Here is a 23859-nt window from a genome sequence, read left to right as displayed (position 1 = left end):
TTTAATATTAATAAAATTTATATACCATATAATTTACTCATTTAATGGAATGGAATTGTCAAGTTACGTGTTAACTCTATCTTTAATTTTGAGGTACTGCCAAACTATTTTCCGACAGTGACTACACCATTTTGCATTCCCATCAACAATGTAGAGACTTCTAATTTCCCTACATCCTCCCCGGCACTTGTTATTGCCCCATCTTTTTTATTATTCCTACCTTAGTGGATGTAAAATGGTATCTTGTGGTTTTGATTTGTGTTTCCTTAATTGGTAATAATGTTAAGCATCTTTTAATATGTTTATTAGCCATTTATCTTCTTTGGAGAAATGCCTATGTGAATCTTTTATACAATCTTCCACACTTCTTTAAAATTTAAATTCAATTTGCTGGTATTTAGTATTAACACCCAGTGCTCATCACATCACGTGACCTCCTTAATGCCCGTCACCAGATCCCTCCTACCCACATCCCCTTCTGGTACTATTTCCCCCCCCCCCCCCCAGAGGCAGGAGCCTCTCATGGTTTATTTTCCTCTCTAATTGTTCACCACTCAGTTTCCCCCCTTCCCTTATTGTCCCTTTGACTATTTCTTAATATTCCACACATGAGTGAAACCTTAATGATAATTGTCTTCTCTGATTGACATGTTTCACTCAGCATAATACCCTCCAGTTCCGTCCACATTGATGTAAATGGTAGATATTCTTTCTGATGGCTGAGTCATATTCCATTGTGTATATATATCACATCTTCTTTATCCATTCCTCTGTTGAGGGACGACTCTGCTCCTTCCACTTTTTGGCTGTGGTGGACATTGATATGAACATTGCTGCTGTATAGGTGTTCCATTGTTTTACTACATCTGTATCTTTGGGGTAAATACCCAGTGGTGCAATTGCTGGGTCATAGGGTGGCTCTATTTTTAACTTCTTGAGGAACCTCCAGCTTTTTCAGAGGGGCCGCACCAGCTTGTATTCCCACCAACAGTGTAAGAGGGTTCTCCTCTTTCCACGTTCTTGACAACATTTGTTTCCTGTCTTGTTAATTTTAGCCATTCTCATTAAAAGTATAAAGTGGTATTGTATTGTGGTTTTGATTTGTGTTTCCCTGATGACAAGTGACAGGGAACATTTTTTCAAGTGCCTGTTGACTATGTCATACTTTTCTATTGGGGTACATATACATAACATATGTATATACATAACAGATCTTGCCATTTTAAGTATATAATTTGGTGACATTAAATACATTCACAGTCTTTTTTTTTTATTTAAGATTTTATTTATTTATTTATGAGAGACAGAGAGGCAGAGACATAGGCAGAGGAAGAAGCAAGCTCCGTGCAGGGAGCCCAATGTGGGACTCTATCCCTGGACTCCAGAATCACGCTGAGCCAAAGGCAGATGCTCAACGGCTGAGCCACCCAGGCGTCCCTCGTTTTATTAAACTTTTAAGTGAAATGCTTTTTCGTTTTACTGTGAATTTGTGATGAATGAAGAAGGTGTATGACTGCTACTAACAGATAGGAGTTTGGTACTGTTGCCTTGATTTCTGCTAAAGTGTCTTCATTTCCCTGCTGCTGTTCTTGCACCATCAGGACAAATATTAACATAGTAAAAATGTCAACTCTTATGAAAATGGCTTATGAAATGGCTTTGGCCTCTTACACTACACTTTGAGAATTGCTGCACTAGTTTATAGGATTGTGGATGGGAGGGAAGAGTGATTGCGGATTAGTACTTCTTTGTTTTGCTTAAGCAGTCACCTGTGTAAGATTTCTCTGCTGTCACTAATGGTTGTTACTTTCTCTTTGGGTAAATGGTTCGCGTTCTTGATTCTTGAATCTCCTAGAATTCAGGCTATTCAGACAAGTGTCATCACCAAATTTTTTTATATTAGTGGTAAAATGTAAGAGGACAGGGTTAAAAAGATGTTTATATTAATTTAGTAAATGAATAGATACTAAGAGTATATAAAGAAATAATGTATTTTTACTTTGCAGATCATGTTGAATAGGACCCATGAAATAAACCTTTTAAGAGACATAAGATCCAGAAAATACTAGCTGAAAGAAAAAGGAGAATGGAAGATTATTTTGCTATTTAACATAAATACACGACAAGAAACCTTTATTAGTTTATGTAAGCATTAGCTTGAATACTGAGAGCGTAGGGTCGCGAGTCATTCTGACTTGTCTATTTTAAATGTGAACTTGTGCCAATTTCTAATAACCTATTGAAGATGGGACAGTAACACCTCCCTGGTTAAGTTTTTTAGGAGTAATAGAGTTGAAACAAAATATTTTTAAAATGCTAATAATTGAGATGTAGCACATAATGGGCTTTCAGCCACACGGTTGTCCATTTTAAAGATTTTTATCAGAGATTGGGGTTTCATTTGGTTCAGGGGTGGGGAGAATTGAATGTACAAGTTTGGAGCTTGTGAATCAGATTCATCAGGCATGGTACATGCTACTGAACAAAGATGTTCTCACTGCTCCTTATTCAGATCTTTTTTTTTTTTTAAGATTTTATTTATTCATGAGAGAGAGACAGAGAGGCAGACATACATAGGCAGAGGGAGAAGCAGGCTTCCCACAGGGAACCTGATGTGGGACTCCATCCCAGGACTCTGGGATCACACACTGAGTCAAAGGCAGATGCTCAACTACTGAGCCACCCAGGCGCCCCTAGATCTTAATTTTATTAGCATTGGTGTCCTAGTGTATTCTGTATTTGTGCTTTGTGTTCAAGAATTGTAAAGCTACATGATACTGTGTTTTTTATTTTTTGCTTATAGGATTCAGTGGTCCCAATTTAAAGGCTATTTTATTTTCAAACTGGAGAAAGTGATGGATGATTTCAGAACTTCAGCTCCTGAACCAAGAGGTCCTCCCAACCCTAATGTCGAATATATTCCCTTTGATGAAATGAAGGAAAGAATACTGAAAATTGTCACTGGATTTAATGGGTATGCACTTAATATTATTTTAAGGATTTAATTTTTAGCCAACCATTACATGTTTTTATTTAAGCTTTGATCATGGATTATCCATTAAGTTCTTTGTCTCTGGTGACATTTAGTAGTTAGTGATTTTTAGCTTACAAGTATTTAAAATAATTTAGCTTACAAGTATTAAATAAAGTACCTACTTTATTTATTTAGTTTTAACCACCTTTATGGGTATCAGTGGCATTTGGACTTTAAATGGATTTGACGGTGGAAACATTCAGGATATATGTTAGTTTTTTTCTTCCCATTTTATATGTGATATTATAAATCTTTATACTTGCCTAGAAGCTGGACATCATTGAGTTTTGAGTAACATTTTTTTTAAAAAAATGAAAAAATAACAATTTATGAACTTATTATACTTAGACTTCCCATTAAAAGAATTTTTTTTTGGAGTTCCCCCTTTACTCCTAAATAACAAATAATCATTTTTAGCCCTTTGTAAAACATTGCATTGAAAAGATACACTGCATTAAAATAAACTGCCATTTTAAAAAATGTTGCTGCGTGTCATATTCTGTGTCATTTTTAACTATTTTTCTTTTTAGGACTTTGTATTTATAGAGTTTTCTTTATTGAAAGGAAGAAGTATTTATAAAGTTGAATTGTTCGATATTTAGATTGACATTAAAATTTGGAGTGTGGGATGACGATACCAAATTGAATGACATTTATGGGTATGTTAACCATGAATTCATATTTGGGGTAGGTTTTATTTGAAAGATTTCATTTGTAAGTATTTTTAGGTAGCATAAACAGTCTTACTCTTTTTTGTTTTTCTTACTTTGGGGTGACTTTTCTTTAAGTTTGTAATGTTTTTGCTTTTAATTAGTAAAAGCTCTCTATTAAATGCTTCATGGTATTTAGTCGTGAAAAAGATCATCCATTTTCTAAAATTATTTTAGAATATTGTCAGCATTTAAATTTTCCCTCTTTGAAGTGAAATGGTCTATTCACTTGTCTTGATTTCTTGAACCTTAAGGATTCTGTAAAGCAGAGTGAATTGCCTTTTCCAAATACGGCCTATAACAGTAAATGCCTGAACACAGGTTTTCAAACAAATGATGACTAGATCAAATCAATTAAAGGAAGAAAAGCATGTTTCTATATTTATATTTTATTTCTAGTAGTTCATTCTTATAATAGTACACAAAGAGGGATTTCAAGGGGTAGAAAGAATATAATATCCATTTCTAGTAGTTTTTAAAAAGATAGTTATATGTCCTCTAAATTATGACATGGAAGAATAATGAATATAAATTAACTATGTGTCTTTGCTTGTCTTTTGTCAATGTTAGACCTAAGACCTTTCTAAAATAAGCAGTAAGTTTGTTACTGTGGGTGGTTGACTGAAGTAGTGTGGCTATATATTTATGAGCAGTTCTGGAAAAAGTATATATAACCATTTGATACTTTAAAAAATCTTTTAATTATCACATCATCTCTAAGACAGGTATAATTGGTTACAACTGAAGAGAGCTCTTCATCTTTTGGCATGATAGTCTTTCTGAATATTGAATTTTTTCTCTAAGGTTACTTTAACATACATGATTGACCAGATTTTTCTTAGTCCTAAAACTTTCACATTATTTTATATGTACGTTGCATGCACACACAGATATTTCTTGTAAATTTCTACACCTGAGAGTGTACCTCTTCATGCCTTTTTAAAGGTCATATATTAGATTTTTATACTCTTAAATCTAGATCATGGATTTATAGCATGATCCTTTTTTATTTGGTATTGTTTGCTTTACAGTTAGTGTAGATGATTCAGGGAAGAGAGAATAGGTTCTAGATTTGGTTACTTTGTTCTCTTCTTTGACCTGTTATATTGGTACTTACTGAGTTTTCTCTTCAGTTGGGGAAAACAGGAGTTTTTGCATTTTTTGTGTGTCAGTATTGAGCATATTACTTCTTTTAGCTAAATGTATTTGTTTTCTTCGCTTTCATTTAACATAACTAATTGAGAATTGGAATTAAGTAGCCTTCCCTCCTCCCTCGACTCCTGCCTTGTCTTGTCCTTTAGTCATGTGATTTGATTTGATGCTCTAATAAAATGTTTTAAATTGAAAGGTAGGACATAGCAGAAGCTTATATTTTTTTCTTGACATTTTTTATTTGATGCCAGGACAATGACAATTCAGATTATTGTAGGCACTATAAAAGGTGGTTAACTTTATTAAAAGTGTTGACAGTTGCTACAGATTTATTTTGGGATGGGGAATGGTGCAGATACTAGTTTACAATTACTTAGCATTATTTAAAGAGTCTAATTTGTTTTGTTTGTACTTGTCATTTTACATTGATGTTTTCAATAAATCTCAGAATTTCTGATATTTGATTTGAGATAGAAAATATGTACATAAGGGATGCCTGGGTGGCTCAGCAGTTGAATGTCTGCCTTCGGCTCAGGGCATGATCCCAGGATCCCAGGACAGAGTTCCACAACGGGCTCCCTGCAGGGAGCCTGCTTCTCCCTCTGTCTGTGTATGTCTGCCTCTCTCTGTGTCTCTTTCATGAATAAATAAATAAATATTTAAATATATATATATATATATACACACACACACACATAAGAATATTTATGTGTATGTGTATTTATACAAACGTTAAAGTCTGAGTACAGATTAGAGCATATTGCTTTATGTAAAGATAATGTCACATGATTCCATTGGTATTTCTGACTTCTGTAGGACTTAAGAGTAAACAGAACTGAACCTGTTCAGCCTTTGATAACTGAGATATATAGATGTAGATTTTTTTGTGTATGTGTGTGATAACTGAGATCTATTTTAAGCTAGTTTTTACCTAAATAGTTCAGGTCAGATTTAAGTAATTGTGTTAATAACTAAGGCACGGTATAAATGTAGCCCTTCATAGGAAACAAGGACATCGTAAAAATGACATCTTTATGCATAAAACTAAAGTAACCTGGCTATTTTAGCATTTTTCCTAACAGGATGTCTGATATTATGGTTATCTCTTAGTTTTTATACTAAATGGTCTTTGTGTTCTATTTTATATTCCTTTATCTTTTTTCATGAGGAAAGTTGCTTGCATTATAAAGGAGTAAGGTAATCAGTTATCTGATTTTTATCTTAATTTCTGAATTAAATGAGCATTTTTTTCTGAATGCCTTCTTTCCAACTGAATACCTTCTATTATACATTCAGAATATTTGTATATCTTAATGATAAAATATTTTTAAATAGACTGAGATCAATTATAGTCAAACTATAATCTCAGGTTAAAATATAAGATAGGAAACTCTTTGCATGTTGGCCTTCTTGTTTAAAATTTCTCCTATTAAAAATAGCATTGAGTTGATCGTTCATGCTTAGATGTTTTTCTCTGATGTACAGTCCCTGTCCTGATATTTGAATTGTCATAGCTTTCAGGTGTCTAAGACTTAATACCTTTTTGAGAGAGCACATGAGTGAACATAGGGTCAGGAGTGCACAGGGAGAGGAGGAGAGAGAATCTCAAGCAGGCTCCACACCCAGCACAGAGCCCTATCCAGGGCCAGATTTCACAACCCTGAGATCATGACCTGAGCTGAAATCAAGAGTCAGATGCTTAACTCACTCACCCAGGTGCCCTGATATTTTTTTATTCAGTGAATGGATATTGCAGTCAAATTCAATTATACTAAAAAAAAAAAAAAAACCAAATTCAGTTATACTCTATAACTAGTGTAAAATGTGTTCCTTACTGTCCTTGGAATTAAAAGGACTGTTTTAAAAGACAGATAAACTTTTGGTTTTCTTCCTCCATAGTTGGTCTTTGGAATGCTTTCTACAGCTCCATTAATTAATTAGTGGGTTGCATCAGGATGATGATGGGAACTAAGATTTAATGAACACCTTATAAAATCTTCCAGGCACTATTAAGTGGTTTATATACATTATATGTATTTAGTCTTCCTCATAATCAGTGTGAAAAGTACACTTTCAGAATCTGTTTTCTAGATATGGACATGAAGCTGTAAGAGGGATAAATTCAGCGTGGACATGGTCTCCCAGTGGGCTAGCAAGTATGCCTTTTTAAACCACACTACCTTATAATTGGTACATCAAAAGTAGACTGGTCATTAGTGTTCTATAGTATTTGAGTAATACCATTTGAAAGGACCTGTCATTTTTGGGTCCTTGATTTAATGTAGGTTTTTTTTTTTCCCTCTAGGTTTTACTGGATTTTGTAGACACACCGTTTTTTAAAGTTGAAAATGCCAGTTACGTTCTTTTTAAAAGTGCCCCTCCGTCTCCCAGTTCCTTATGTAATCTTAGTTTTTATCTTAGATGGTAGGCAAATAAGATAATGTATTGCACATTAAACTGTGAATGTATTTTATTTGAAATAACCCCACATATTTTTCTACTGAGTCATTTATTTTTATAGTATATCATTCCACTGAAATCCTTAACTCATTCCCCCAAATTTAGGGATTCTGATTCAGATTTTTCATTGTGTGCATTATTGCTTTTTTTCTTCTTAGCACATAGGGTCTTGATTTAGTGATTTTCATTGGAAAAAGGTTTAATATTTTTAGGAGTTAGAGTAAACTGTTTTGTATGCTATATCTAAAGAGTAACAGAGTAACAGCAAACCTTTGGTACAGTTTTTGTACCAACCATTCATTTTCAGTTTATTGGTTTATTCTTATGCTTCTTTTAAATATTTAACTTAAATGTTTCAGGTTCTTGCTTGCTTCCCTGGCATACAGGTTATTCTGTCTTGATAGTATGTACAGAATTTTATTAACATTTGTAATTATTTATCTGCTCTCCTACCAAGTAAATATTTCTAGCTTATTGTAGGCTTTCATATTTACTTAAAAAGTTAAAAAGTGCAACTGTGTAAAGAGATCTTCACTGCAATTGTCAAGATTATAATAATGTTTTCAAAGGATACTTTTATTTACAAGTAATATTTGTACGTTAGCCTCAGGCAGAAGGGTGGGTATTATATGACATTTTAGTGCCATCTATTGGACACTTTGTAAAATACCTTCAAAAATTCCTTAAAGTATCAAGAAGTAAACTCATTATAGGCTCTTATTGCTAAGAATGCTATGCAAACATAATACACTTCTCCCCTAAAAGCAGTATCATTCACCAACACATGCATTGTTAATAATTGGCTACACTTCTGCTTACCTTCCTGAAAAGAAAATTAGCCAAAACATTTAGTGTAAATATTGTTAAGTTTAAAGATAATTAGGTTTTAAAGCCATTTTTAAAAGAAAATACTGATTTTTGGTGTTTGAAAGAAGTTTAGTTGGAGGAAAAGACAAAGCTAGGTAGTATCTGTTTAAGTATTTGTCAGTTAAGTATTGTTTGAATACTCTTAACACTTGGTGCTATTTTGCTTATTTTTTTTTTTTTTTTTAAGATTTTATTTATTTATTCATGAGAGATACAGAGAAGCACAGACACAGGCAGAGGGAGAAGCAGGCTCCATGCAGGGAGCCTGACATGGGACTCGATCCCAGGTCTCTAGGATCACGCCCTGGGCTGAAAGCAGCGCTAAACCGCTGAGCCAGTCGGGCTGCCCAATTTTGCTTATTTTTGAATAATGTATACACTTTTAATTATAGTAGCATTGTGAGTTCATTAATGAGGGAATAGCATAGGTAGAATTTGTGTATTTAAGGTTTGGAAAGTAATGAACTTGAAGAAGAGGCTGAGGTGCAGGTATACCATTAATACTCAGAAATTCATGGTGGTAGTGCATTTCAGGTGTGTGTGTGTGTGTGTGTGTGTGTGTACACACATGACTTAATATGCTGAACCTAATATAAAGGAGGAGATCATGTCCTTAAGCTTTCAATCAAATCTGAGGAAAGACAGTTTGTAAACTCGTATTTTTTTATTATGTATTTAGCTTGGGAAATGTTTTTCTAATTTTTTAAATACAGTTAACAAGTTTTCTGTATTAGTTATAGGTTTTCAATTATGTGGTATCTTTATAGGAATGAATAAAACAGACCAGTAAGCTGTTTCATTATTAGTAAGTAACATTGTCGGTGTGACTTTCTAGTTTAAAGATTCGTACTTTTGACTATATACTCCACTCTGACTATATTTTCAAAAGGAAGAAACCCAAAGGAATTTCCTCTAGCAGTCATGGTGAACATGAGAGTTCTGTAATTTCTAGCTGCTTCTGAGTATTTGTGACATCAGGCACCCACTCTTTTAGTTAGCACTCAGTCTTTTGTTGATAGAATGATAGCTTTCTGATTTTTAAGGTTTTGGTGCTACTTGAGAAAAGATTATTGGCCTGTCATAAGTAAAATGTTTGCTTTCGTGTGAATAACATACTTTATACCCTTTCAAAATCAGTTATAAACTTTATACTGACTTTTTTGTAAGAAAAGAATAGTATTGATGCTGAAAATATGAGAACTAACTAGTTTTGTCCCATTAAAAGATAAAAAATATTTTAAGTATGTTTAGAATAATAGAGGAGTGGACAAGGAATTTGAAGTTAGAGACGCTGGGTTTGAGTCTTGGCACTGTTACGCACTAGCCACTTCCCTTGTGGGGGAGAGTATTGTGTCAAAAGGCCTGTTATACACAGTAAAGAACTTTGTGAATATTAACTCTTACTTTGAGGTTTTGTAATTCACTTTATAAGGAGAATAAATAGATTTGAATGGCAAATACTGAGGTTTGAAGTTTATGTTTGTACTTTTTAGCTGTGTTTGACCTATTTAATGCATTCATGTTTGCTGTTCAGATTGTAATTCTGAGGAATGCTAATAGTATGTGAGATAATTTTTTTTAATATTTATGAATGATTTTAGTTCCAACTCTCAGTTTTGTATTTGGTATGATCAAGTGAAAATTTGACTATGGTAAGGCACTTATCAAAATACTGTGTTTGCGTGTATTTTACTTCTGATGAAATAGAGTGTATGTAAAACTAACTATGGAGTAGAATCCTATTTATAATACTTTTTCATTGGAATCATTTGCCTTTTCCATCTGATAACATTTGTAGTTTTATTTGGAGACACTGTAAAGAAATCTTTATGTGCAAAGGAATGCTTGAGGAAAAGCTCCTGTATTTAATAAACTGTAACTTGATTATTATTTGTGTTCTCTTGTAAACTTAAAATTATCATACGCAGAATGTTAAAATATATTTATTTCTCCATTAGTTTTGAAACTTGAAAAATTTTGTGTGCCTTTTTTTTAATAGCTTTTTAAGGCAAAGGATTTTCTTGTTAAAAAGATAGATAGATGTGCTTATTGTCTTGCCTGTTTTTTAAGTCACTCATCTATTCATCTCCCTATTACAGCATTTTCTTTTTCTCGCTTAATACATGGGTGACTAGATAAATCTTTAAATAGTAAGAGTAATAATGTTCCTAATTCTCTTGATAATTAATGACCTCAAACTTTAAAATTATATTCTTTTGCAGTATCCCTTTTACCATTCAGCGACTATGTGAATTGCTAACAGATCCAAGGAGAAACTATACAGGAACAGACAAATTTCTCAGAGGAGTAGAGAAGGTATTTATTTTATCACTGGGATTATATTAAACTTCAGTTCTATTTCAGAAGGGAGTGCTGACTAAGCTGTTTCAGGCTCCTGTTCTTCAAATAGGTTCTCTGAAACCTACCTGAAAGTTTTCCCAAATTGTTTTCCTAATTTGGGAAAAACTAAGTTTTGGAGCGAGATTTAGTAAGAGGGACCCAGAGGGAGGACTTGTGATCAGTTAAGTTTGAGGAAAGCAGCTTATTATTGTCTCCTCAAAATTCCTAGTATACATTAACATTAAAGGCTCTGCGAAGTTCATAATTGATATTTTAACTTCAGTTGTGTTTTGCATGCTTGTTTACCCATTGAATTCATTTCTTTCTGGATTTCGGAGTTGCACAACTTTGGGAAATCTGATGCAAAAATTTACCTTAGATATTGAGAAAGATGTAGATCAGACTTAAGAATAAAGCAAGCATTGTTTTTATGTAGGATAGGGGATATTTGTAGTTGTAAGAGAAGGACATTTTGAAGCAAAGAAACAGTGTGATGAACGAAGATATTAAGGTGTTTGAGGAAATGAAAAGTAGGAAATTTACATGTCTGGAGTAAAGAACCAATGAAGGAGCCCTGTGGGAACCAAGATTAGACCAAGATTAGATTAGTGGGTGGCTAATTCCCTCTTTGATTGATCCTAAAACATAGGCCAGTGTTCATTTTATGGTTCTAATTCAAACTCAGTGTATTTTTGTCTTGAAGCAAGAATCCAAAACCATTACTTAATGTTTACAATAGATACTAGGGCCTTACTAGATTAGTTTGGTTGAGCTACCATGCCCTTGATTTAATAAGATTCCTGAAGGGCCAGAAACTGAGATGATTAGTCATCAGTACTTATTTCCGCTTATTGGACTCTTAATAATTAGAGTGAAGAATAATTAGAATTCAATAATTTGAATGAAGGGGTAAAGTAGTTGTACCAAGAGTGACCCTCTCACCAAATCAGGGTTTCAATGTTTCATAGTTAGGTGACCATGGATCAGCTACATAACCTAAGTCGTGGTTTAAAGTATGGATAATAATCAGGCTGTGGAAGGGATCAAATGTAAAACATTTAACTCTGACTCATACTACATTTTTAATGAATATTGACTGTTAATAAAGTTGGTACTCTTTGGAAGATTATATTATTAAAAAGGTCTGAGCCTCCTTTTTGGGGTGTATGATGCTACTACACATCAAGTTTTTGATTGGGTACTGCTTTTTAAGGAAATTCATTATACTTGGCCTAAATACTTTATTCTCTAAATACCTCAGCGTGATTTTGATTTCAAATAAGAGTGTGGTTCCACAGAATTACATCTGATATATAATGTCAGGGCTTCAAAGTAGCTAGAGTTGAGTTAAAATAATACTAGCAAAAGGAGCAAATGGTTTAGTAGGTTATTAGATATAGTCTGTTACTGTTTTAGTTTCTGTTTGATTTTAAAAGTTCGTGTTTTTAACCATTTAATTTCTTGTATTAGTGAAAATTGGAGTAGATAGGAGCTTCATCTGCCAGGATTCTGAGCGCTTAAAAACAAATGATTAAACTTTGTCATAGTGCTTCTCATATTAAAGCATCAATTTTTGTTATTGCAGAATGTGATGGTTGTTAGCTGTGTTTATCCTTCTTCAGAGTAAGTATAGAGATTTTTGCATTTCTGTATATACTAATTAATATATCATTTCTAATATGTCTTTAAAATTAGGTTACATTTATTTTATATGGAAGGAAGCAGGATGACATCTATAAATACTTGTAAACCTACTCCCCAGTCCCTCAAGTAGAATATTACCAATGATATGACCTTTATGTCTTTCTAGTGAAGAGATTTGGATTAAAGTGATTTGTTGGTTTACTATAATCTTAACATTTGTGGATTTATATACTGTCTTGGTACTCAGGGCCCTGAGATCCCATCCTAAATACCTTACCATGGCATCTCTAGGTCTTAAGTCCTAGGTCTGGAATGGCTACTTGATGACTTTCCTCTTTGTGATGGAAAAGTATTTCCAGTTGTCAAGATTTATATAGCAAATTAATGTATTGATTTAAGACACAGTCCTTGGCACTGTTGATGTTTTCTTTTGAGTGGTTACCATGGGAATTACCGCAGGTTTAACAATGTCCTTGGCTTCTACCTACTGGATACCAGTAGTGTACCCCTCTTTCCCTAAAAAATGTCTTCTCATATTGCCAAAATCCTGTGGGACTGTGGGCTAGGTGAAGGGGAGGTGAAAGGAGAAAGTTGTCAACTGTTGAGAAACACTGGGTTTATAAAATTTCTGTGATTTCATAGACAATAACTGAGTTTGTTTTTAGAACTCTCACAAGAATATACCTGGGTTAAATGAGATTAAGGTAATCCCATAATTCTGTGTCACAGAATTCTGTTTGGTTCTGTGACCGTGAGATCATACAAAAGATCTTTTAGGCCTATGGTTCTTTTGGTTAAAAAAAAAAAAAAAAAAAACTAAACAAACTATAATGGTGTTTTCTTCTTTTCTCATAGGAAAAACAATTCCAATAGTTTAAATCGAATGAATGGTGTTATGTTTCCTGGAAATTCACCAAGTTACACTGAACGGTGAGATTACTGATTTTAATATCCAGAGAGTTTGCATTTTCCTAATTTTGAGAAGCAGGTTCAGTATACTTTCTTAAATAAAGTTGGGCATTTTATGGAAGATATAATATATACTAAACAATTTTACAGCCCATAAACCTGAAAGTCCAATTTAGAGTAAATACTTCCGTGATGTGTTCACATAAGCAAACCTTGGGAGGGTGACTTCTTAACCAAAATAGGAAAATGATGTTCATTTATCTTAACCCTAGGTCTAATATAAATGGACCTGGAACACCCAGGCCACTTAATCGACCAAAGGTTTCTTTGTCAGTCCCCATGACAACAAATGGCTTGCCTGAGAGCACAGACAGCAAAGAGTCAAACTTACAGCAAAATGAGGACAAAAGTCACAGGTTTGTATGTGATTTATATTTAAAAACAAAAAATGTTTTCAAAATAGGTTGACATTTATCGATTGTTTTCAGTACTCATTATTCAATACATAGTATTGTTTTAAGGAAACTCAGCAAGGTTTTAGTGTGTGGTATTAGGAGCTGTCTGTCTTTTGGACCTTTTCGGCATATTAGCATATGAACATGTTCATGGAAATGTCTTAAAACTGCTAATGTGGGAGGGATCCTATTATAAACAGGATCTTAAGAAAATAAAGTGGTTATAAGTTATGATGATTTTTGGTTTTGAAAGGAACCTGAAAAGAGAAAAGATTTATACATGAGTTGAAAATTTTTTGAGTTTTTTCTCATTGTAAATCATTAAAGGAAACTTTATTTATATCCCATCTCAAATTTTCTGCATCACATTAAGGAGAGCAGTGAGCGGTTTTAATGAGTATGTCCATCTGGAACACTTGGAGTTCTCTTACAGGAAGACATTTAACTGGAGAATTGAACAGAAATGTCCTATAATTTGTTGACTAGCTTTAGTGGGAAATATTCATGAGAAGTTTAGGTCCCCTTGAAATTATTCTCTTAAATTGAACTCTAATTAAAAAAAAATAAATTAAAAAATATATGTAACAACGTAAAAAAAAAAAGAAATTATTCTCTTGTGTTTTTCTCTGCCCAGATGTTATAATTTAACTTTGACACTGAAATAAAAATTTTAAAAATTATTAGACCTTAAAAATGAGAATGTGGAAGATGAAGAAAACAATATTATTAATGACACTTTAAAAAAACATTTACAGTGACTCTGCGACATCTGAATCCGAAGGTTCCTCAGTGAGCCCTATAAAAAATAAACATCCAGATGAAGATGCTGTGGAGGCCGAGGGGCATGAGGTAAAAAGACTCAGGTTTGACAAAGAAAGTGAAGTCAGAGAGACAGCCAGTCAAACATCTTCCAGTGAAATTGCTTCAGTTATGGTAGAAGAAACAGAAGCATCATCATCATCTCAGGATAAAGACAAGGAAAGTAGTTGTACCAGACAGCACTGTACAGAAGAGGATGAAGAAGAGGAAGAAGAGGAAGAAGAAGGTATTTAGAGACCATCTGTAAAAGGGTGGAGTAAGGAGATCCTCAAATTCTTGTACTTCATTTTGCGTGAAAGAATTTAACATAATGGAACTCCTTTTAATGCTGATGTTGGGCTTTTCTCCCACCTGTGTGTAGTTGCTGCTGAGTTTCAGGGGATATGATTTGAACTGTAGAATATCAGAATTCATGAAACTTAACTGTGGAGGTATTTTGAAAATAAAATTTAACTACAACAACATTTGCTTATTTTTAGAGTCTTTTATGACATCAAGAGAAATGATCCCAGAAAGAAAAAATCAAGAAAAAGAATCTGATGATGCCTTAACTGTGAATGAAGAGACTTCTGAGGAAAATAATCAAATGGAGGAATCTGATCTGACTCAAGCTGAGAAAGATTTACATTCTGAAGGTAGTGAAAATACAGGCCCTGTAAGTAGTGGTTCTGATTGCCATGAGACAGAAGAATTAGGATCCAACTCCAGTAAAACTGGAGAGATTCTCTCAGAGTCATCCATGGAAAATGACGACGAAGCCACAGAAGTCACAGATGAACCAATGGAACAAGACTAACTATTTAGAAACACGTAGATGCAGTATTTTACATACAGTTCTGGTTTTACACTGTATAAAACTTTTATGTAATAAAGTGGACCTTTAGTTTTACAAGAGAAGCAGGTTGTAAAATAAAGTACTTTATGGGATAAATCCTGAAAGAGTTGTACATGTAAGAACTGTGAATATCAGCTCCTCTGGGTCCTGCGTACCGCTGACTTTTTTTCGGTCTGGTCAAATCAGTGGTTTGTGTATAGATTTTTTTTTTTTTTTTTTTAAGAATTAAAGTTTTTAAACTGGAAGGTAATAATTATAATTTTGAAAACCTTTTGGAGATTATCACATTTAGTTTATACATATGCAAGAAATCTTTTGTCTGTCTCTTTCTGACAACTCTAGCAGTTTTCATATTTTGGTCATAGTTTCAACATTTTAACATGTGAATTATAGGGTTTCATGCTGGTTTCCAGATTTTATTGTTTGACTATGTACAATGGAACTTTAAGTCATATATACATACATATATATATATTATTCTAAGGGGGGAAATGTTATATTTTTCTGTTTCTATAAGAGATGAATACAGTGGATACTTTTTCTATTGGTAATGATTGAGTTCACCTCTTTCAGAAGACAGTTTCAGTTTCTCTTCTGAGTAATTCAAATAAAATCTGGCCCTTGTGAAACCCTGGAAATAAGTCTGTTGAAATACCAGGTTAAACACATTCCAAGAGATCTGTTCAAACTAAAATTCTTTTGTATACTTCTGAGGTGCCTGAGAAAAAGACTTCATTATTTATGAGAAAATATGCTTTATCTTGGAAACTGTGTTCAAACATTAGCTTACTATTTTGTAGAATGAATGCTGACATGAGACCATCTCAGAAGAACCCGGCAGGTTCCTTGACCTTTTGCTTGCTTTTCTGAACATTGTGAATATTACACATTTCTTTCTAAATTATTCTAGAGTATGCAAATGTCAATGGTATGAAACCCCACTGTACTGGAAGAATTAATATATTACTATAGTAATGTACTGGAGCTAAATGACTGAAGCTTTAGGGGTGCATAGAAACCACCGTAATTTGTATGACATTTTGAAGTGAATTAAATATTTTTGAACATGCTTCTTCGACAGCCAGTGTTATATTTTTCAGATTAACACAAAGCACAATGATTACTCTAAACTCAATATTTTCAAATTCACATATTTAAAGTCATGCAAGCTGCAACTTCCCTGTCAAAATTACTGGCTGCCAAATTTATACCTGTTTCTTCAGCTGTACCTTTTGATATTTAGAATTTTTAAATTTCTGTAAAGTAGATTTTGTAGACTGTAATGTGTTCACTGCCTTTGTGAAGCGGTATATAATTGTATAATTTCTGTGTGTAAACTGAATGCTTGGGCTTTCAATACAGTATTCATATAAAGCAATAAATATTAATGTTATGAAATATTCGAGTACATTTTTATCAAAATACAAAAGAATCCCTTTTTTAGTTTCAGATACCTGAAGTACGCAGATGAACTTATAAAACTGATGCAAACAATTTCTGACACTGTATCATAATCTTTGGGGTGATGTGGGTGGTGACCACAGCTTTTGCATTTTGACTACTTAAATTGCTATGACTAAAATTACCAAAATAATTTGGCTCCGTTTATGTTTATAGGGTAATATACTACTGACTGACTTGACTGTCAGGTTCACAGCAGCTAAATGAAATATTTAAGAATATGTCTAGTAGTTGAAGTAAAAACTGAATATTGATTTATTGTACCCAGGAGGGGAGAAAAATCACACATTGTAAATTAAAAAAAATTTTTTTGCAAAAATGTTAAAATGAAGCAAATTTTAAATGTGACATTCATTTGTAGTGACCTATTGACCTGTTATTTTGTTGAGGGATATTTTGCCAATGAGAACAGATTTTAAACATTTTAAGTTTAGAAATTTTGAAATTTTCTTTAGAATATTTATGAAATTATTGTCAATAAACATATTCTTTAAGATCCTGTGACCTTTTGATATTTTTTTGTTTTGATTGTGCCATGGACCATTTGTAAACAAATCAATTTACTTCTGTTGGTTATAAGTTGAAGATTTAGCGTCATGACTTTGAGGTCTGTGGTTTTATTTGTAAACTTGCAATTGCTATTTTTGCAAGGGCAAATGTATTTCTTTATTAAATAAAGTACAAATAATGGTGAATGTACCAAAATGCCATCACTTAACTCTATGAGAGATCTGCATTTTAATCTATAGTTTAATAGTTTTAATATTTATTAGATATTCATATGTTGATCATAGATCGAACTTGTTGCTGTTTATACAGATAATTGTAGAATGCTCATGGATATCTCCTTTAGGATAGGTGAGATACTTCTGTAGTTAAACTGGGAAACCTTGTTCAGCTGGTTTAAGATACTGATGCCCATTTGGAAGTAGATTTCCGCAAGTATGCATAGGTGCACTTACACAGACTTTGCTTGATGGAAACGTCAGTTCTAATAGTAACTGATACGGATGTGGATTTTTTAAAGGCTAATTTTAGGCACATTTTCTTAACATATCAGCAAAGTCCTATTAAAAGATCTAAATGAAGAAGCAAGACCTCAGTGATTTAATTTTTTTTTTTTTTTTTTTGGCCTTGAGCAGTTTGTTTACCTGTTAGAATTTAGACTCTGAACCCAACATGTAAAAAGAGGAAATGCTGATGAGGATACAGAATATATGTAATATGTTTTTAGCACTTTTCCCTTTTTAAAAAAAGAAAACCTTATCCTAGTACATTTAAAAATCTATTCAGTTCTGAAAATGTAGCAGAACAGAAATGAGTAGTGGAAAATGTCCTATTTTAAATGTTGATTAGGTAAATTTAACCTAGTTAGGGTTTATTGTAACTTCGCCTTTCAGCAGTGTGGACAGAGGAGTGGAATTCCCCATCAGGAGCCATAACCCTTTGGCTTGGAAAGGCATCCCAGAATTCCTGTGCCAGAAGGTGCAGCCTGAAGCATGGAGGTTCAGAGTACTTTGTTTTGCCGGTGTAGATAGGCATGTATTTATGCATTTTTGCATTTGTAAAATCAGTAATTTTTCAAATAATGTAAATGTAATATACTAGTTTACTTATAAAGGTACTGGGCAGAACCTGTAGCTGCTACAATGTTTGATTATGAGAAATGTAACGTGATAAGGATGAAAATGCAACTTGTAGAACCAAAGGAAATAAAAATTTTGGCTAGTGTTTCAAATTGTCTTCTGAACAGGAGTTTCTTAATGACATGGGTTTTGATCAAATGAAGCTCAGTTCTCTCGAGATTTGTGCTAATCATACAATGGATGAATGCAAAAACACCTTGTGATTTTATGTGGAATTCTTATATTAGGTTTATTGGATTATTGGCCTAATAAGAATGCTAGTATGTATTGGTTAGGATACATCTAATATTTCACATTTACAAAATAATCAGTACACTTTCTTCAGAATTTTATTTCAATTTGGAGCCTAGATTACTTTGCCAAATGTATTATTTTCATAATGCAATAAAATATAAATTAGAAGAATATCTTTATGTGTGGAATTACTTTATTTACCATAATAGTTCACACCTCTTCTCTCCCAGCTCCTCTTCCCCAGTCACTTCAGATGGTTTAGGATCCATAAGCATTTCCTGGTCTATAAGGGAAAAAGCAGAATGCTTTATTTTATTGCAGCTGTTTAAGTGATGATGGTATTTCCACAGGGAGGGTACAGCTGGTTTGAATGGACAACTCAAACCTGGTATCTGACAAAATCCTGATTTACCTTGTAAAAAATTCTCTTGGCATAATTTGGCACTAATTTGCATGCACAGATCTACAACATTTGTATTAGGCTCATTTTAGAAATGTTTCCTTTAGACGACTACATCATTAGAAGTACAGAATTGCCCTAAAATGGAGAGAATGGATTGTTTTCTCAGAATACTGGATCCTTGTTTCTTTATGTATTTTGCACAGTAGGTGACACTTGAGGCTTTGATTCAGAAGATAGTACTAATTAGCATGCGTTTGAATTTATTCTTGAGTTGCAGTTTCTTCATATTTGATCTGTAATTTATCCCCAGTCAACTTTATTATTCAGTAAATGGGATTGGTAGTGCAGAGTTCTGGGATAATGATACGAAGTCTGATTATTGCACTAAATAGGAAGAAGATGCACCAACTTTGGCCACTTGCCTGTCTAGAATACTGTTTCCTGTTGTATTCTGTTTTAGAGCAACAGACTTTTTTTTAAGTTCAGAATTCAGCAGTACAGTTTGTGGTTAGTTGGATTTGTAAACTTAACAGGCTTTTTCTTCCCAAAGGCAATGGATTTTTAAACTAATGTGACACAAATGCTGGCAATTCCCTGTTTCCCAGTCTACCCACTCCACTATTTTACTAATTTTTCTACTTCGACAAGCTAGTCCTATACTTGGTAAGTGGTTAATAGTTGAAATCAGGTGGACTTTGGATACTGTCTACACAATTCATTTTGTGATTCCTAAATTTACTAATCCTACAGTTACTTTCTTCCCACTTGAAGGGTTGTAAATTCATCCCTGAAGTCTTTCTTTGCTGCTAGGTTTATGGAATTGAGAGCAGTACTCACAGTTGGATGCCCTTGACAGGAAATCCACAGGCAGGTAGACTGAATCACCAGCAAATGAGTGTCCCAGTAACAGAAGACTTAGGTCTGTAGGATCAGCCTTCCCTGGCCTATAGAAAAGCACAACACACCTTCACCTGATAGTGGGCAGGTGTTTCTCTAAGTGGGACGTATAGTCAAACCAGCCAAATCTGCTTTAATGTGGTATGATAGGACTTGATAATTGCATCAAGAAATGCAGTTGAATGGGCTTGCAAGTGTTAATGCTGCATATATTTGCTGAGAATTTGAGGGTTAGTGGTCAGTATTGGGCTATCTTCATTTCGGATATTTTTCTTTGCAATTCTTGTAATGCTACAGCATGAAAGGGTAAGCTTAGTTGATGGTTTAACAATTGCCATGTGCATTTAGGAATACATAGTCTCCCACTTTTCACCTTGACTGGATATACCTAAAATTAAATTGGATAGCAACTTGTAGGAGTTGTGTATTCGAGGGAGCTAAAAGAGTAGATGTATTTCCTATCTTAGAGGAATTCAGTCACCTTTGGAGAACAAGAAGCAATGCAAGTTTTTAACTAAAGGTGGTCTGTGACGAAAAGATGCACAGGAGAGACCTCACTTGAGTGCAGCTGTGGCTGTCTGGAAAGGCTTCTCAGATTCGGCCTTGAGAGATGAGCAGGGAGGTAGCAGGTGTCATGGGCAGAACAGAAGGGCATAGGAGTTGCAGTGATGATGGTAAGTGTGGTTTGCCTTCCCCAGCGGGACCACCTTGGGTAAGCTATATTATTTCTTTGAGCCTTAGTGTTCTCATTTTTGAAGTGGGGAAATAAGAGTATCTACCTGGCAGGACTCTGGGCATTCAGTGTAATTAGGGGAATAGATCAGGATCTGATATTTTAAGAAATTCTTTTTTATTTATTACAGCGCATGAGTCGGAGGGGCAGAGGGAGAGAGAATTCTCAAGCAGACTCCCTGCTGAGCCCAGAGCCTGATCTGGGTCTTGATCAGGACCGGGAGATCATGACCTGAGCCAGAGTCAAGAGTCAGATGCTTAACCAACTGAGCCGCCCAGGATCTGACATTTCTTTTAAGGAGAAACATGGAGAGGAACATATGTATTGTTCTGGGTAAAACAACAGTTTCACCAGAATCAAAGTTGAGGTTTCAATCCTGGTCAATAACAGAATAATAATAGCAAGCACTAATTGAGCACTTGCTTTATGCCCCTCTTATCCTTAGCTTGTGTCACCTCTTTTAACCTTCCCATCAGCCCTATGAGGTGTATAATATTAGCCCCATTTTACAGATAGCTAAGGTAAAGGAAGGCAACTTGCCCTGGGATCCTTTGAAAGGGGCAAGGTCAGAATGAGAATCAGGGGTTCATGACTCCAAAATCTCATGTTTTTCACCCTCCTTATGCTCCGATCCTTTCATCTTGCAAGGCCTGTCAAATTAGAGTGAGGCCAGCGGAGAGGAAGCTATTCCACATTTCTGAACTTTCTCAGAGCCATTCAGACTGCCCACGTTTAGGTACATTGAGGGACTTTGCCAGTCCTGAACCCAAGCATTTGGTTTCACACTCCATATTTCACTGTCTGGTTTCACCTTACTTTTTCCAGCACCCATGGTTTCCCAACAAGATATTTTCAGTATATAATTTTAAAAATTTATCTTAAAAATTAGTAATGCACACCTGGCAAAAATTCAAAGGAGTATATGTACCCTGGGTGGTGGTTGTCCTACTACTGTTGCTTCCATATCCCCGCCTCAACCCTGAGGGAAATGCTCTCACTAACAGGGCATAGTGCTTGAGAGCAATGACCCTGGACCCAGATTGCCTGGATTTGAACCCCAGCTCTGCCATTTGCGGGCTGTGTGATCATTGCATATGGCTAAGAGAAGGATGAGGTCCCAACCTTATCTTAGATCTTGACCATTGGAAGAAAGCCTTACTTGCTAGAGGTCTCCCCGACTTCCTTTCTGTAGTGAATGTGCACATTACACATAGCAAGAGGCACCTTACCTTTCCTGCCCTATTTAATATATTTTTGTAATACGTGTGTTTCAGTACTTACAAAGCCACGCCAGTCGTTTTAACAGCTGCATAGTATTTCAGTGGGTGGATAACCATACTTGATTTAACCAGCTTCCCTGGTTGAGAGCCCATAAAGTTTTCATTTGTGGCCACTGTTCACTCTGTTCGGGCAGTTTGACATGGGGACATGTGAAATCAGCCTCTCCTCCCTTACCCCCACTTTGTGAAGAAACAAACAACAAACAAACCATTGAACTTTAAGGATTCCTTAAAAAATTAGTAAGCAATGTGGGAAATAGACACCCTTGTCCCTAAGGTGTGGTGGAGGAGAGGAGGGGGAATTTTCTGTTAGGCAAACCACATGCTGTATTTCCAGCCGTTTAAAATCGTAAGAGACACTATGATTTTATGTGAAGTAGGAAAATAAGCTGCCCATTGAAATCTGACACATGCTTAGCGATATTCCTGCATCGCACATGGAGCAGTCACAACAAGTCTCTGCTGGCTTGCCATCTTCATCTCTTCTGATGAATTTTGTGATTTCTCCATTGTTTGCATGGCTTTGGCTTCTGCTGGGCAACCTGCAATGAAGCAAGGCAGCTTCAGCCTCTTTGTGGGTGTCTTCATTTCTTAGGCTCGTGGTTGTTGCTTGGCAAGAAAGTATGGAATTTGTCATTCCTGTAATGACAAGTACTTGCTTTACTAATTGCTCTAATTTACTAATTACTTGCTGTTCTATTGTTGTGACTTTCATGACACGATAAGCATTTTTTTTTGAAGGGATGTGATAACTTTTTGTCTCAGTGCAAAATCACAGGGTAAGCCTTTTAAAGATGTTTCCTTCCAGTGGCAATTAATTTCAACCCATATTGTTGTAACAAGCAATGCACATAGCTCGATTGCTGTGACAACAGTAGGAACAGCAATGGCCACTTCACATATGTTCTCTCAGTGGCCACTGCCACAACCGCCACTGGCCCACCACTCTTGAGAGATGCACCCAGAGCTTGAGAAGAGAAGAGCACGTTGGAATCAACCAACTCAGAAACAGCCATCAGTCAACCCAGGCAGTGCTCTGCTGCTCCTTTGTTCATCCATATGTGTTTATTAAGGGACTGTTTATGAGGCTGGGCCAGGAGGTACAGCAATTGAGACAGAGAAACAAGGTAAGTAGAAATATATGTAAGACCAACATTACTAGCCGTATCATATGAACTTTAGAATTAGCTTGTGTGATTCCAGAAAAATGATCTGGTTGGTACTTTAATTTGATCATAATACATTTAAAAAATGAACTGTGGAACAATGGGTATCTTTATGATGTTGAACATGGTGTTGAGCTGGTAAAGGAATTCAGTCCCAGGATACAAAATCAGTGTACTGAATGAAACCTGTTACATTTCTATACACTAATAACAAAAAGTGAAATTAAGAAAAGCCCATTTATAATTGCACTACAAACAATGAAATATCTAGGAAGAAACTTAACCAAAGAGGTGAAAGACCTCTATTCTGAAAACTATAAAACACTGATGAAAGAAATTCAAGATGATGAAAAAAAAAAAAAAAAAAAAGGAAAGACATTCCATGCTCATGATTTGAAAGAATAAATATCGTTAAAATGTCTGTACTACCCAAATCAATCTACACATTTAATGCGAACTCTATTAAAAGAGTTTTAACTCTATTAAAATACCAATAGCAGGCACCTGGATGGCTTATCAACTGCTTAAGTGTCTGCCATCAGCTCAGATCCTTATCCTGGGGTCCTAGGATTGGGCACCAAGTTGGGCTTTGCTCAGTGGGGAGCCTGCTTCTTCTTCTGCACGCCCCCCACCCTGGCTCATGCTTGTTCTCTCTCTCGCTCAAAATAAAAATAAATAAAATCTTTGAAATAAATAAAATACCAACAGCATTTTTCACAGAACAAACAGTTCTAGAATTTGTATGGAACCACAAAAGACCTCGAATAGCCAAAGCAACCTTTAAAAAGAAAAAGCTGGAGGCGTCACAATCTCA

General features: G+C 34.8%; 1 protein-coding gene across 4 annotated transcripts in view; it reads left to right on the top strand.

Annotated features, from left to right (window-relative positions):
• Positions 1 to 18737, top strand: part of PPP4R2 (protein phosphatase 4 regulatory subunit 2) — a 52347-nt gene extending 33610 nt beyond the window's left edge. For 3 of the 4 annotated variants that reach the window (XM_038565843.1, XM_038565842.1, XM_038565844.1), the window contains 7 exons: positions 2804 to 2974; positions 10446 to 10539; positions 12149 to 12186; positions 13063 to 13137; positions 13389 to 13532; positions 14327 to 14616; positions 14870 to 18737. In XM_038565843.1, the coding sequence (XP_038421771.1) occupies positions 2804 to 2974; positions 10446 to 10539; positions 12149 to 12186; positions 13063 to 13137; positions 13389 to 13532; positions 14327 to 14616; positions 14870 to 15186 (1129 nt within the window). In that variant the 3' untranslated portion in view covers positions 15187 to 18737. Of the gene's footprint in view, positions 1 to 2803; positions 2975 to 3673; positions 3694 to 10445; positions 10540 to 12148; positions 12187 to 13062; positions 13138 to 13388; positions 13533 to 14326; positions 14617 to 14869 lie in introns of those variants that run through there. The other variant, XM_038565845.1, reaches the window with a different exon arrangement.
• Positions 18738 to 23859: the final 5122 nt, after the last annotated feature.

Source organism: Canis lupus, chromosome 20, assembly GCF_011100685.1.
Source record: "Canis lupus familiaris isolate Mischka breed German Shepherd chromosome 20, alternate assembly UU_Cfam_GSD_1.0, whole genome shotgun sequence".
Taxonomy (NCBI): domain Eukaryota; kingdom Metazoa; phylum Chordata; class Mammalia; order Carnivora; family Canidae; genus Canis; species Canis lupus.
This window is presented reverse-complemented; position numbering and strand designations above follow the sequence as displayed.